Source organism: Pleurodeles waltl, chromosome 7 (genome assembly GCF_031143425.1).
Source record: "Pleurodeles waltl isolate 20211129_DDA chromosome 7, aPleWal1.hap1.20221129, whole genome shotgun sequence".
Taxonomy (NCBI): domain Eukaryota; kingdom Metazoa; phylum Chordata; class Amphibia; order Caudata; family Salamandridae; genus Pleurodeles; species Pleurodeles waltl.
This window is the reverse complement of record NC_090446.1, coordinates 1,436,843,009-1,436,859,671: the sequence shown is the minus strand read 5'-3', so window position 1 is coordinate 1,436,859,671 and position 16,663 is coordinate 1,436,843,009. Positions and strand designations below refer to the sequence as shown.

The 16,663-nt window shown below is 48.6% G+C and overlaps 1 protein-coding gene across 1 annotated transcript in view; it reads left to right on the top strand.

The window, feature by feature from the left end:
• The window catches only part of LOC138247429 (putative methyltransferase DDB_G0268948), a 102,712-nt gene that overhangs the window by 71,369 nt on the left and 14,680 nt on the right, over nucleotides 1-16,663 (top strand). Inside the window, exon 3 of the mRNA XM_069202061.1 lies at nucleotides 8,776-8,936. Coding sequence (XP_069058162.1) covers nucleotides 8,776-8,936 — 161 coding nt within the window. The remainder of the gene's footprint in view (nucleotides 1-8,775; nucleotides 8,937-16,663) is intronic.

Genomic DNA, 16,663 nt, shown 5'->3' with positions numbered 1-16,663 from the left:
CCTGCATCAGACATAATGTATGCAAGGGGTTGTTCTGGTGTTAGGCGGCCCACAAAAATAGCAAAGTGAAATCTACAAGATTTCCCTGCACCATTTTTGGCATCATTTTTAACACCTGCCCAGAGCAGGCGTTAAAATGACGCACCCATATTAACCTATGGGCCTCCTTGTAAAAAATTCTGACGCTTTTGGCCAAATGACCGCCATGATGCGCCATATAATAAATACGGCGCACACATGGCGTCGTTAGGTGGGGCAGGGACAATGCAAGAAAACGGGCGAATCAGTACTGATGCGCCAGTTTCTTGTAAATCTGGCCCTATGTTTCCCACTTGCATCTAACAATCGTGACACCCATAATACTGTGAAATATAAAGAAAACTCTATTAGTGGATCTTCAATTATTTAACATTATTTTCAGTTAAATAAAGCAAATTCAAAGCCTATAATCCTTGCATTAGCTTTCAGATGTATATGATTATGAAAAATGTATCTTTATATTCCTTCTGTTGCTTGAGAAAGCAGAAAAACTAAGATCTCTTCATACTTGCATTGGTTGTAGAGAGATATTGTGAATATGTGCTAGTGCAAAAATCATTAACTTGAGGAATACATGGCACATGTACTAAGAATAATGACATTGTAAAGTCTATGAAAAAACAACAGTGACACACACATGCAACACCCCCCCAACACCATACACACAATCAGCTGCATCACAAAAACATTTTTACCCCGTAACTCGGATAAATAATGCAAGGACAAAACGATTTGGAAAAAGTGAATGTAATGAGAGCAACACATCAAGATAAATAACTTAGGCAATATAATAGATATATACATATGTACACAAAAAGGGACACAGCCCAGTCCACAATGTTCGTAGGCCAAATGGCCACAGGCCAAATTCCAAGACCACACGTCACCTGCATCAACACAGAGAGAACACTGCAGGGGCATCAGTTGGTAAATAGGCAGGCACCTCTGGGGGGTGGGGACAGGGGACGGGGGGCACCTCAGCTGGGAGATAGAACAGCACCACAGGTTCTGGAGGGGGCTCCATGCGCTGTGTCTGGTCCTGGGGAGTGCAAGGCCACAGTCTCTCAGATGGGTGATTTGCCCACTTGCTCTGGAGAGGGCAACATGCCCTGTGCTTGGTCCTGGGGAGTGCAAGGCCACAGTCTCTTGAGTGGGTGACTTGCCCACTTGCTCTGGCGGGGCAACATGCCCTGTGCTCTTGATCCTGGGGAGTCTTGGCTATGCAGGTGTTGTACCCACTGGTTCTGGAGGGGGCATCGTTCCCTGTGCCCTTGATCCTGGGGAGTCTTGGCCATGTGGGTGTCTTACCCACTGGTTCTGGAGGGGACATTGTGCCCTGTGCTCTTGATCCTGGGGAGTGCAAGGTCACAGTCTCTCAGGTGGGTGTAATACCCACTGGATTTGCAGGGGGCAGGCCCCACAGCAGCCCATGGAGGCAGGATGAAATACCGTCCGCTGGCAGTGATGGCTACTCAGTGTGGTGGTGCTGCTGGTGGGGGGAGGCTCCTGCCCATACCCTGCCACCTCTGACGGCTGCCAAGTGGAGGTGGTGGTGCTGCTGGTGGGGGGAGGCTCCCCCCCAGCCCCTGCAACCTCGGACAGCTGACCACTGGAGGTGGTGGTGGTGCTGGTGGGGGGAGGCTCCTTCCCAACCCTGCAAACTCGGATGGCTGCACAACCATGGTTGGTGGTGGGGGCTCCGTCGCAGTTCCTGCCCCAGGCCCCTTGATCTTCCTGCCTGCTGGTGCAGGCTCCTTGCTGTTCCTGGCAGCTGGGACAGGCTCCTTTACCTCCTTAGCAGCTGACGGGGCAGGTTCCTTTCTCTTTCTGGCAGCTGGGGCAGACTCGTTTACCTTCTTAGCAGCAGCTGGGGCAGGCTCCATGGTCTTTCTGGCAGCTGGGGCGGGCTCCTTTGTCTTGAGGCTGTCTGGTGCAGGCTCCTTCACCTTCAGGACATGTGGCCTGGATCCTTTTCCACCACGAGTGGGTGTGGTGACGACTGGGCCAGTGGACTGGGTGGCTGAGGTGCTTGGCTGGGGTCTCCGTACCCTGGCCATATGTGCAGGGTGGGGGGGATGTGTAGGGAAGAGGTCAATGGTGGATAGGAACAGTTTTCTAGGGACATTGGGGTGGGAAGAGGGAGAAGGAATGGGAGTGGAGGAAGAGGGAGTGGTTGTTGGAGGTGTCTGTCTGCTGATTTTGGGTGCAGGTGCATGGGCTGTATGCTGTTGTGAGGTGAATGGCTGTTGGGTGTCTGAGTGCTTGAGTTTGTGTACCTCAGGGGGTGAGACAGACACAGTGGGAGAGGACACAGGGGACGTGTGCATGGCTGTTGTGGAGGTGTCTGCCATTGAGGTATGTGTTCTGCATGGTGTGGTGATGATGCCGGTAGTGGATGATGATGTAGTGCAGGCAGGTGTGAGTGTAGACGGAACTGGGAAGGAGGTGGAGGAGGAGGAGGAGGGGGAGACAGTGGAAATAGTGGATGTTGGTGTGTCTGTATCTGGGTGGTGTATGTGTGAGTGCCTGTGGGATGAAGTGTGGTGCTTGTGTTAGCCTGTACCACTCTTGTGTGTTGTCTTGTGTGCATGCTCATCTGTCTGTGTGCTTAGGATGGGTTGGGGTTGAGGAGAATGGGACTGGGAAGAGGAAGTTGGAGGGGGGAGGGTAGAAACAGGGACAATGGCTGCCATCAGAGAGGAGGCCAGAGCCTGTATCAATCTCTGTTGGGCCGCCAATCCAGTGTGAATGCCCTCCAGGAATCCATTAGTCTGTTGCATCTGGGCTGCCAGCCCCTGGATGGCATTCACAATGGTTGACTGACGTACAGAGATGGATCTCAGGAGGTCAATAGCCTCCTCACTGAGGGTAGCAGGGCTCACTGGGGCAGGACCTGAGGTGCCTGGGGCGAAGGAGATGCCCACCCTCCTGGGTGAGCGGGCACGGGTAACACGATGAGGGGCTGCTGGGAGGGCGGTGCTGGCATTGGGTTGGCGGTAGCTCCTGTAGATTGGGTGGTCACAGAGGTGTCCACCACCACCAGGGAGCTTCCATTGGAGGAGGTATCTGTATCAGAACTGTCCCCTTCAGTCTCTGCCGTCGTGCTCCCCTCATCCTCCGTCCCACTGGTGCCCTCAGCGTTGCAGGGCTCTGCCTCCCGGGTCCTGTGGGATGCAGCTCCCTCCATCGCCAGTGCCTCTGCTCCTCCACCAGATGATGCTAATGCACATAAATACAGGTTGACAAAACAAAAAGGGGGGAAGACACAAAGGCTACACTTGGTCAATGGCTGCACCAACACCACTGTTGGCATACACAGCACCCTCACACACAGGGAACAGCTCTACGCAATATGTCATAGCACTACCAGAGAAATAGCAGTCAAGCCATGGGGAGGGGCATACACCACCAAATGCAGCACACCTGGGACCCACGCTGCCCTGGCCAGCTGTGGATGCCTCCGAACTAGGTACCTTGATTGTCCCTTCTGAACCCTAGCCACCAGGAGACCTATGTTGCAATGTCAGACCTGACCTAGGGGCACCCACTGACACACATCCCCCACCCGGATGCCACCCTATAGTGCGTAAGTTGTAATGATGGGCACTGTACTCACCCCCTTCTGGCTGCTTTGATGCCCTCAACCGCCCATCCAGCTCTGGATAGGCCACCGCCAGTATGCGGGCCATCAGGGGGGTCAGGGTTCGACGGGCACCCCTTCCTCGTTGGGAGGCCATCCCCAGCTGGGCCTCTGCCGTCTTCCGTGCCCAGGGTCTCAGGTCCTCCCACCATTTCCGACAGTGGGTTTTCCACCTGCCGTAGACCCCCAGGATCCACACCTCCTTGGCGATGGCACGCCATATAACCTTCTTTTGATGGGCGCTGACCTGCAGAGGAAATACACACAGGAAAATATAATTAGTCAAACAGTCCTTCCTGTTACACTTATGGCCCTCCCTACCCCTCCACATCACCATTTACACACATATGGCCCAGCACACAACCAATACCATCCACCCACCCCCCTTACATGAGGCCTTCACACACACAACTCCATGCATTCATGCCACATGCATTGTGCCCACAGTGTACACACCTGTTGGTCTGGAGGCCATACAGCAGTCCGTACTGGGGTAGGACCCCATCCACCAGTCTCGCCAACTCTGCTGAAGTGAAGACTGGGGCCCTTTCCCCAATCACACGGGCCATGGTAGGTTCCAGACCCAGGTCACAGCAGCACATGCAGTGTAGGTCCTCTCCTGTTGAAGATCAGGTAGCAAGTGAGGGATGAGCTTGAAAATGGTGGTCACTTCAGCGGGGGTTGCATACCGTCATGGCCGGCGTAGATCACCATTGGCCACTGTAACCCATTGGGCCCAATGTTAGCCAATGAGGAGTTACATGGCGGTTTCCGACCACCTCCCGCGACGGCGCACAACGTCAGCGGAATTACCTCACTTCTACCTGTCCCTCCTCACAGGACATGTGGACGCCATTTCAGTGGGGGGGCAGGCCCTTGATAATTGCTGCATCACTGGTGAAATTAGGACATACTGTACAAATCACACTTACCCATTACAAGTTAACAGTATGCAAAGTCCTGTTGTAGCCCCACAGTACAGTTTGTGACCGGCTCCTCACTCTTTTTCCCCATAGATTGCTACCGCTGCGGATGAATAGGAGATAGGGACATACCCCCGTGTTCAAACCCCTGGTGGGGCACATTATCCTCACCTATAGACTGGACAGGGTCACAATCACAGAGCTGTGTGCCCAATTGGAGCCTGACTTGATATCTGCTATCCGTCACCCCACTGGGATCCTCCCTCTTGTGCAAGTTCTGTCAGTGCTCCATCTCCTGGCAACTGGTTCTTTCCAAGTGACAGTGGGCTTGGCAGCAGGAATGTCACAGCCAATGTTCTCAATAGTGCTGACAAGAGTGTTGTCTGCCTTGATTAAACACATGTACAGCTACATTGTATTTCCCCAGGTTGAAGATTTGGCCACAGTGAAGGCCGAGTTCTATGCAGTGGGACATATCCCCAACATAATTGGGGAGATTGACGGAACACATATTGCATTTGTCCCCCCACATCAGAATGAACAGGTGTTCAGAAATTGGAAGAGTTTCCACACTATGAATGTACAGATGGTGTGCTTGGCAGACCAGTACATCTCCCACGTCAATGCTAAGTATCCAGGGTCGGTGCATGATGCCTTTGTCCTGAGGAATAGCAGCATCCCAAATGTGCTGGGCCAACTACAGAGGCACAGGGTGTGGCTAATAGGTGATCCCTAGTTCCCATCCAGTAGATGTTGGGGTATGGGTATGGTGTGGGCCATATAGGCTAGAATGTGGCTAAATGTTGCACCTCAAAATGTGCAGGTTACTCTGGTTACCCCAACCTATCATGGCTGCTGACCACTGTGAGGAATGCCAGGACAAGGGCAGAAGAAAGTTATATTGAGGCACATAGGTGAACCAAACGGATAATTGAAAGAACCTTTGGCCTCCTGAAGGCCAGGTTACGGTGCGTCCATCTAACAGGTGGATCCCTGTGCTACTCACCCAAAAAGGTCTGCCAGATAGTAGAGGCATGCTGCATGTTGCACAACCTTGCTCTGAGACGCCATGTGCCTTTTCTGCAGGAGGAGGAGGCTGAAGATGCCCGTGTGCCAGCAGTGGACCCTGTGGACAGTGAGGATGAGGAGGCAGAGGATGAGGAGGAGGGCAACAGAATATCAGTGATTAGACAATACTTCCAATGACACACAGGTAAGACAGTGTTACTTCACTTTTCAAGGACATTTGTTTGAATATTTGTGGCACTGGCATGCTGTTCTTTTCCCACTTCTATGCCCACTTACTGTACCCTTTGGCAATTCATTTTGCAGATGTTGGTGACCTCACATATGCACCTGGTGTGATCACTGCAGCCAGCTACATGTCATTAATCTATGCCCATTTTCTGTTCAGTTGAATTGCAATGTTTGTACCTGTTTAAATGAATACATACTTGAAAAACTTGACATACTCCAAACTTCTTTTTTTTCCAAGGGTGTTTACTGAAGTGCTAAAATATAGAGAGGCAAGTGCAATGGGATTGGGTGATGATGGAGGAAAGTCCAGGGTATTGTTTCAGTCTGTTTGTAGCACAGGTGCATTGTCCAAGGGGACATAGGAAGGGGAGACATGGCAGTTCAAGGTGGACAGGGTGACAATCAGGAGAGTCTCATTTCCTGGCGGGGTCTTGGCAAGTGTCTCTGGACTCTGTCTGGATTGCAGGGAATGTTTGCGGGTGGTTCTCCTTCAGCAGGGAGAGGGGTGCTGGTGGCCTGTGAGTCCTCTGGCGGGGCCTCCTGACCACTAGCGGCAACGGAGGTGGAAGGCTGTTCAGATGTCTGGCTAGTTTGGAAGGGCTGTTGTGTGACTGCCTCCCTCATAATATTGGCCATGTCTGCCAGGATCCCTGCTATGGAGATCAGGGTGTTGTTGATGGCCTGCAAGTCCTCCCTGATCCCCTGGTACTGTCCCTCCTGCAGCCACCTGTTCTCCTGCACATTGTCCAGGATCTGGCCCATCATGTCCAGGGAATGTTGATATGCTTTGAGGATCTCTGCAAGTGCCTCCTGGAGAGTCGGTTCCCTGGTCCTGTCCTCCCCCTGGTGCACAGCAGTCCTCCCAGTTTCCCTGTTTGCCTGTGCCTCTGTCCCCTGAACCGTGTGCCCACTGCCAGTGACCCCAGGTCCCTGATTGTCATGAGTATGAGGTGTTCACTGGGGTCCCTGTAGAGGTGGACACACTGCAGATTGACGTGTCATGAGGACAGAGGTATGGGTACGCTGGGTGGGTGCTCTGGTGGTGTTTCTTGATGGGGGAGGCTCTGTGGTGGTGTGTGACTGGGTCTGGGTAACCGGCTGTCCTGATGGGCCAGGTTGGTCATCCAGATCCAGAAGACCAGAGTTGCTGTCATCACTGTGGGCCTTTTCTTTTGGGAACTGGATATTGCTGGCACCTCCTCTCCGGTGTCATTGGCTGGGGTACCTGTTGGGATGTAAATTATGTCTTATGGTTTCAGTGTCTAACATATTGTGCATCCGTGGCTTGCCCTCTCTGGTTGTATTTGCCCTGGCAGCTTTCACTTGTGTACATTGTTGTATGGTGGGATGATTAGTTCTCTATAGTGAGCATGCTTTAGTACTGAGTGTCCATGCAGGGCTAGAGCATGCAGGGCTTGGCATTGGGATAGGTGAGATGTGATTTTGGGGTGTGTGGGAAGTGGTGGAGTGATGGGAGTGAGGGTGAGTGTGGGGGTATGTAATGGCATGTAGTTGGGGGGGGGTGATAATAGTATATAGTTGACTTACCAGAGTCCAGTCCTCCTCCTACTCCTGCTAGGCCCTCAGGATGCAGGATTGCCAAGACTTGCTCCTCCCATGTTGTTAGTTGTGGGGGAGGAGATGGGGGTCCACCGCCAGTCCTCTGTACAGCGAGCTGGTGTCTTGCTGCAGTGGAACATACCTTCCCCCGTAGGTCGTTCCACCTCTTCCTGATGTCATCCCTAGTTCTTGGGTGCTGCCCCACGGCATTGACCCTGTCCACGAATCTCTGTGATAGCTCCATCTTCCTAGCTATCGATATCTGCTGCACCTGTGCTCCAAATAGCTGTGGCTCTACTCTGATGATTTCCTCACCAAGACCCTTAGCTCCTCCTCTGTGAAGCAGGGGTGTCTTTGTGGTGCCATGGTTGTTGTGTGAGGTGTTTAGGTGAGGGCGTGCTGGGTAATGTGTTGGGGTGTGTGATGTGGGGTCCGTTAATAGTGTAAAGGTGTGAGTAGTGTGTGGCTGTGGTTGTGGCTGTTGTCTTGCTGTCTCTCTGGTGGTAATTGTTTGTAATGGTAAAGGGTTGTGGGTAATATGGGTGAGTGTTTTATAGTAGTATGAGTGGGTGGTTGTGGTGTGTGTATGGCTGTTAGGTGTGTGCTTTTTGAATTGTCCAATGTGGTGTTGTTTTGTTTGTGTGTGTCGATTTTGAGCGCAGTGGTATGTACCGCCAATGGTTGACCGCCGTTGAATGTCCGCCATGGTGATTCTTGGGTCATAATGTGGTGGGCGTTATTCTGTTGGCGTAAGTGTGTGGGTTTTGATACCACCAGTTTATCACTGACCTTTGGTGTGGCGGATTTGTGTATGGGACTGAATAGTGATGGATTGGTATCTGTGTGTCATAATATGGTGAACTGATATCCGCGGCGGTGACGGTAAGTTGGCGGCAGTCAGTGTGGCAATAAGTGTGATTTACCGCCGATGTCATAATGAGGGCCTATATCTATTAATCTTGTATAACTAGTTATTGTTCATGGCATTGGTTCCTCAGAAGCATCCAAAGCTGTCACCTTCAGATACAGCCTTCTCCTGTGGCTTGAAGATGGCCCTAATTCTCTCACTCAATAGTGCCAAAAGAGTGAAAAGAAATATCACCAAAATGGTTGCAACACGTCATGACATCATAAAGTTGGTGGGTGCATTGTCTTAGCATGTCATTGAGGTAGACGGACAGAGATTACATTAATCAGCAGAAACCCTTCATTATTGTCATAAGAAGTAATTTCCTCTTGGAATTTGATATATGAATATTGACTTTAAATTGTGAAAAAGTAACCCTATAGTATGTGCATTTTCCATGGAACAAGCCTATGTCATATACTTTATTTTAGTCTCTCCTCTTTTCCCAGAAGGGAAAGCCCTTTGAGCTGGCACTGGACGTTGGCTGCGGCACTGGACAGAACACTCGTTTATTAGCTCCACATTTCCAGCAGGTGGTTGGTATCGACATCAGTGAAGCTCAGATCCAAGAAGCTAAAAATGTTGGCGTTCTCCCCAATGTGTCCTATATGTAAGTTGATGATGATTATTATTATTATCATTATTATTATTATTATTATTATTATTATTACTATTATTATTATTTCTTTTTTGATATGCTCAGAATGCCGTTTTCATGGACTGATTATGTGGCTTACCAATCTGTGAAGTCTAATAAGAATAGTAAATAAGTTGTGGGGTTACAAGAAATAAATATGACAGAAAATCCTTATTTTTCTCAAGATATATAGCCAATTGCCAATCTTAAAGCATTTTGAAGGCACTAAAGTTGAGACTAGCTTCCCTGAGCCTTTTGTCATACAAGGACATTAACTCTGACCAAAGTTTGTATATTCCCGATATTTTTTTTTTTATAGTGCCCCAATTCACAAAGTAGCTGTGCAAAGATGACAAAGTCACTGGTCGAGGTACTTGAGCCAAATTGGGCACCATGCAGTGTCTCAGCTGCAGGTATTACGATAATTTATTCCTCTGTAATCTGAATTTTGATGCCAGCGTCATGAACGGTTTTAGTGTCCTCTGAATATTATTTGCTGAGTGTGCAGATTCCTTTGTTGAACGGGTATTCCTTTGTTGGCCCAGTCTGTCCGGAATGCTAGTTTGCTGCCTATTGTTGAGGCTGCTTTGTTCCAGATTGGGGTGTCATTGTGCAAAGGTCCTTATTCCTTGAGAGTTTTGTCTGCTTTCATCCATGCCTGAAATGTCTCTTGTATAATAGGGTTTTATGGATCCCTCACAAATCGGGTACCTTTGTAGAGGGTATTTTCTTCTGTTATTCCTCATTGTTGATGTATTTGGAGGGAATCCCAGCCAAGCTAAGCATGTGGGGTGGAAGTAATATAAGAACTGCAAGAGCTGTTGTGCTCTATAGTACATGGTCATGCTAGGAAGTCTTAGGACTCCCACTGTAGTGATTGCATATAATCTGGACATGGCCATTGCTCGGAGAGGTTTGGCCCTTTCTGACCAAATCATCTATAGATTTCAGGATGGATGCTCCTCTCGAGATCTATATTATACTGAATAGGTAATTTAACCTGGGAGCTACAACCTTTTTCACTGTCTGCCCTTGGCCCCAAACTTATGAAGTCCAATTTGTTTAATTGCATTTTGATGTTGTGGAAGGCCAGGGCATGAAATCCTGCCCTAATTCAGATATTGATTAATTAAATTTGCTAGGTACCAACATCAGCTAGTGTGCAGTTTGTGGTGGAAGAAGTCAGTGGTATTGCCTCACTCTTTCTCCAGTTGACATTGTACCCTGATAATCCAGAGAAATCTTCAATTAACTTCATCAGGACTGGGATAGAGTCTTTCACCTCACTCACCTTCAGCAATATATCATCAGACTAGAGCATTAGTTCAAGATCTCCCACTGAATCGTGTCAGACTCGCTGACGGCTATTGCCATGGTTTCCAAGGCTCTCAGGAAAAGTAATGACAACAAGGTGCACCCTTGCTTCACGCCTCTGTGGATTTAGGTGCCTTCTGAGCTGCAATTTAGGTGCTCTGTGGATTCCTGGTATAGCCAACTTTCTATCTTGATAAATTTGCCCTTCCAGGTACGGAACAGATAGCCCCACTCTACTCGTTTGAATGCCTTCTCACGCGAGAGGAACATATTCTTGTCCCAATCATTTCTAGTCTGCCATACTAAATGCAGTAATGTTTGTAAGTTACCTAGTTGGTGATTTTATGAAGATTGGTTTGGTACAAATCCCACTTGTTGGATCAAATGTACAATTATCTTATTCAATCTCAAGGAAAGTGCTTTTGCTAAAATCTTCAAATCATAGTTGATAAACGAAATAGCTCTGTTATTATTAAAGTATTGATTGTCTGTTCCAGGTTTGGGTATCAGGGTTATGCAGACCCTGTTGAACTGTTGGCATAGTTCATATCTCTCTGTCACTTCTTTGGAGACTTTTTCCATGGGGTGGGATCACCTGAGGGCCAGCCATTTTGTAGAACTCTGGAAGAAAGTGATCTTTGCATGGATATTAGTCAGTGGCCATTGATTTGATGGTTTCAGCAATCTCTGTACAAGATATGCCTTAAACCAGCTCCTCCTATAGCTGTTGAGGTATATGTGGGATGGTAAGTTTGGTCATGAATGCATCTTCTTTGGTGGTGTCTTTTAAGAGGTACTCAGTATGTCGATTGTTTGGCTATTGAAGTTAAGAAGTGCTGGGATGCCACATTTTTAGCTGTAAAGTGAGTAATCCTCCTTCCTTCTCCCAATGTGCATATAACTGACCTTGGATGCAGAGTAGTGCTTTCTCTGCTATAAAGGAAAAAATAGCATTTAGTTCACATTCCGTGGCAGTCAAATGTTGAAGAACCAATTGTGTGGTGTTCATTAATATCACTTCTGTAGTAGGGATATTTTTGCTTCCAGTAAGAATTATTTTTGACAGATTCTTTTCTTCTGTCTCTGGCTAATGCATCTTGTAGTTTTCCCCGCTTACCAGAGGATTTCTGGAGGTAAACTGACTTTCCGTTTAGGTCTTTGAGCTTCCGTTTAGGTCTCTGAACATGTCTTATAGCTTTTGTTTTTACTGTAACTTGTTAAAGTTGGTTACACGCATTCTCCAGGTGAGCAATTTAGAGCTGATCAGATAAAGATCAAGTAGTTATATACATTAGGGCATGGTCGGAGACCCTGATGATATTTTCACCGCTTGAGGAGATTTGCATTATTACAGTATGGCTGTGTAAAAGAGAAATCTATCTTGAATTCAGTTCTGTGCACTGGAGTGAGGTAAGTGTAGTATGTGGATGCAGTGTTAAAGTTGGTTGCACACATTCTCCAGGTGTGCAATTTAGGGCTGATCAGATAAAGATCAAGTAGTTATATACATTAGGGCATGGTCGGAGACCCTGATGATATTTTCACCACTTGGGGAGATTTGCATTATTACAGTATGGCTGTGTAAAAGAGAAATCTATCTTGAATTCCGTTCTGTGCACTGGAGTGAGGTAAGTGTAGTATGTGGATGCAGTGTGTAGTGTTCTCCAGGGGTCTATAAAGGAGTGGTTGGACATTAGGTCAATTGTATAGTTATGTTTTTGTCTTGTTGAGTGTTGGGGAGGCCTGAAAGTTGCCCATTACGGTGTTGCAGTCACCTCCTGTGATGAGTTTTGTTAGATCAATATAGGTGCTTATTATGGATTTTGACGATATAAAGTTCAGCTCCTGGCCATTCCAGGAGAACATCGAGCCTATAATGAGGGCAGTGTTTTGAAGCCATTGCGACCAGCACATCAGGGTCAATCCAGGTTATATGTATTGGGAAAGGTCCAGTCATATGGATGAAAAGATCTGTTTCATATTTTCAGAGATGTTGGGATCACTCCCGTTCTGCTTTGCCGATGTTGTCACTTCTTAAGGAGAAAATTACCTTTCCCATCCAGTCTTTTTTCACTTTCTAAGTTTCTGAAATCAAAAGGTGAGTTTTGTGGATGAGTGCTATGGTTGGCATCTTGCTGTCTAGTTGAAAGAGAGCGTTCTTCCTTTTGCTAAAGTTTGTCATACTTTTCAAGTAGTTGGACCACACAGTTAAGTCTTTGTTCCTGGAGGTAATCAACATAGGTCCTAGGAAAGCTCTTGGGTTCTTGTGGAGTATGAGGGAGTATCAGTTGTTTCAAGAAGGAGAAGAACATTGGTGATTAAGAATCAATACGGGAAGCCAGTTGGTCCATGGTATTGTCCCTTGATAGGGAGGTTAAAAGTGAAGAGAAAAGGTGACACTGATTTAATTTGCATTGTGAGAACTGGGAAGTAGGGGAGAACCAGAAAACAACTTTGTCTCTTTGTCATCAGGTGAGAGGAGATGTCCACCACTGTTCTGAGAGCCAGGGATGTAGATTGAAGTGGTGAAACTCAAGTGTAGCAATGATTGTGAGAGACAGAGGAGGAAGTCCTAGGCTGTCTATTTAGTGTCTGATTAACAGGTAGAGCTCATTGTTTCCTTTGGATTGACAAAGTTGGGACATATTGTAAAGAAGTAGAAAATTGAATGGCAATTTGTATTTATCTTTCTTGTGATCCTCAAGGACCATTGCTCTAATGGTTCTGGTCATTTCCATGATGGGATGTGAGCAATACCTGCCTGCTGGAATGTGTCAGTACCACCAGCTGATGTAAGGTTTCCCTTTCCATGGGTTGTGGCTCTATGTGTTCTAATGCCTTCTCCAATTCCTCAGGTTTGTGCAATTCTTGGGTGATCCCATGTATGGTCACTAACTTTGTGGCTGGATTCAGCAAAATGTACAATATGTTTTGGCCTTAATAGAAGGGCCTTGTGCCTGTAGGAGGCTCGCCTAATGTGTGGTGGGTACCTATGGTACTTACGCCTTATATCAGGTCTAGGTATCCCTTATTAGTGTAGTGTAATCAGTATCTAGAAGCCACGCTCTCTAGAGGTAACTGTGGATGAGTAGCCAACACCTATCTAGCAGACATGCAAAGGTCATGCAATACCACTGTAGTCACACAGTTCTTACATACATGAAAGAAAACACTCTGGGCTTCATTACAGCCCTGGCGGCCGGCGGTACACTGGCGATAACACCGCCAACAGGCTGGCGGTGTACCGGCAGTGAATTATGACTGTGGCGCATTAGCCACGACCATACCGCAGGCCCCACCAACTGACCACCAGGCTTCCTCCAGGCGGTCATAATCCCCATGCTAGCGGTGCAAGCACCGCTGCCCTGGGGATTATGAGTCCCCAACCGCCAGCCTGTCCATGGCAGTAAACACCGCCATGTAAAGGCTGGCGGTAAGGCGGACTCGGGGTGCCCCTGGGGACCCCTGCACTGCCCATGCACTTGGCGTGGGCAGTGCCGGGGCCCCCAGGCACAGCCCCATCACGCATTTCACTGCCAGAATTTCAGGCAGTGAAATGCGCGACGGTGCTGCTGCACCCACTGCACATCAACATTGCCGCCGGCTCTATTATGAGCCTGCTGCAATGTTGATGTGACTTTTCCACTGGGCCAGCGGACGGAAAAAGGGTTTCCGTCCGCTAACCCAGCGGAAAAGTCATAATAGGGAGCCACATATACTGCCAGCACTGGCGGTATAGTGGCGCCCGCGGCTTCAGCGGTCTTTTAGTAAGACCACCGAAGTCGTAATGAGGCCCTCAGTGTTACAAAAAAAAAGGTACTTTATTTTGGTGACATAAATAAAAATACCATAGAGGCTATACTCCCTTAGGAGGTAAGTCATACACAAATTATGTACACTAGTATGCAGAAGTAGGCATAAAAACAGTTAGAAAACAGTACAATTAGTGAAAATCACAGTAGAGAGAAATAGCCCTAGGGGGAGCACAAACCATATACTAAAAAGTGAAATGCAAAAGTCGGTCCCCCACCCAGGTAAGTGGAGTGTGTAGAGGAGAACGGGGAGTGCTAGGATGCCCAAAGGTAAGCACCACAACCCACCCCATTGACCAGGAAAGCAGGAGTAAATCACTGTAAGTTCCCCAGAACATACACAGAGAAGAGAAGAAGAATTATGCAAAACCCAGAAGAGACTGCAAGACACCAACATTGGATCCCTGGACAAGAGGAACTGTGGAAGAAGGGGACCAAGTCAAAGAAGCACAGCAAAGTAAAGGAACGGTAGGAGCCCCTACCCACCAGACTGAAGTTGCAAGAGGTGAGTCAACATAGAAGAAGGAGCCAGCACTGCACTCAAGAAGACGAAGTCGAGTTCCTGGAGGATGCAAGTGATATCCCACGCCGGAAGGAGGATTGCAGTCAGGTTTGAGTCTTCAGGTTTTACCAACAAGCCTTGGCACACGTAAAATTTGTGGTTATCTGAAAGTGGAGCTGCTGGGGACCAGGAAGGACCAGGCAGTACCCACAGGAGTCCCACAGGACGGAGACACAAAAGTCGAGGAAGAGACCCATGAAGCACTACAAAGAAGGCTCCCATGCCTCCAGAGAACCACTCAGGGAGCTGTGTTTCACAGGATGGAGTGCTAGGGACTGGAGCTTCAAGATGCCTGAAGATCCTGTCGAAAGGATGCCAACAAGCCTTGGCAGCTGCAAAGGACACAATGCATGCGGGTACTGTCCTACGTGGGCAGGCAAGGACTTACCTCCACCCAAGTTAGACAGCTGGAAGAGAGGATCATTGGGACCACTTCAGTCCACCACCCATGATGCAGGATCCACACAACTCAGCAGAAGAGGGGATCCACAAATCCAGTCGTCGTTGCATTTGGTGCCGGCAGAAAATGGGAGTGACTCATTCACCCCAAGGGAGATTTCTTCTTCCTTCTGATGCAGGCTGAAGACAGGCTGTCCTCAGAGGGTGCACAACTGGGGAAATGTTGCAGTTGCTGGAAGGAACTGTGGATACAATGTTGCAGAATGCGTATTGCTTCTTTGTTGCAGCTTGTCAGGTCCTGGAGCGTCCAGATGCAGTTTCTTCGGTCAGAAGTCAAAGTGGAGGATGCAGAGAAATCCTGCTGGAGTCTTGCTATCCGAATCTGAGGAACCACCCAAGAGAGAGACCCTTAATAGCCCTAAAAGGGGAATTGGTCACCTAGCTGGGTGACCACCTATCAGGAGGGGGCTCTGACGTCACCTGCTGGCACTGGCCACTCAGATGCTCCCAGAGTTCCCTGCCAACCTTGAATCCAAGATAGCAAAACCCAGGGACCCTCTGGAGGAGCTATGAGCACCACCTCTCCCCTTTCCTGTGTCCTGTTTTGACCCAGAGCAGGGGCTGAGGGTCCCTGAACTGGTGTAGATTGGTTTATGCAAGGAGGGCACCAAATGTGCCCTTTGAAGCATTGCCAGTGGCCTGGGGAGGCCACAACTCCCAATCCTGTAACACCTATTTCCAAAGGGAGAGGTTGTAACACCCCTTTCCCAAAGGCAATTCTTTGTTCTGCCTTCCTGGACTTGAGCTTCTCAAGCAACAGGAGGGCAGAAACGTGTCTGGGAGGTGGCAGCAGCTTGGGCTACCTGGAAACCCTCAGAGGGCTGTGATGGCAATGCTGGGGAACCTCTAAGGAGCCCCCAGAGTGCATGGAATCATAACCAAATGCTTGCAAAAGCATTGGGGCATGATTCCAACATTTTGTATACCAAACATGCCTATGTTCGGAGTTACCATTCTGTAGCTGGACATATGTATTGACCTATGTCCAGTACACTTTTGAAATGGCATCGCCGCACTCACAAAGTCTGGGAAAATGGGCCTGGAGTTTGTGGGGGTACCTCTGCTAGTGTAGGGGTGCCCTCACGCACAGGTACTTTGCACCCTGCCCTCTGGACTGGAAGGCCTGCCATAGGTGTGACTTATAAGTGACCTGGTGCAGTGAAAAGTGCCAGTGAAAGGGTGCTTACACCTTTTCACGCAGGCTGTAATTGCAGTCCTGCAGGACCCTTTGCTTTGGCACCCTATGGGTGGCAAAATATATGCTGCAGCCCATAGGAATCCCCTCGGACCCCAATGCCCTGCGTAACTAGGTACCATTTACTAGGGACCTATAATGGGGCACCAGTGTGCCAATTGTGGTATGAAATACAGAGTTTTAGGGAGAGAAAGCATAATCACTGGGGTCCTGGTTAGCAGGATCCCAGTGAACACAGTCAAACAAACTGACATCAGGCAGAAAAGGGGGTAACCATGCCAAGAAAGAGGTCACTCTCCTATAGTGCTAGCTTTTTTTTTGGCAGTGTTAGTTTCATGTGAGAAGGTTGCAGCAAGGG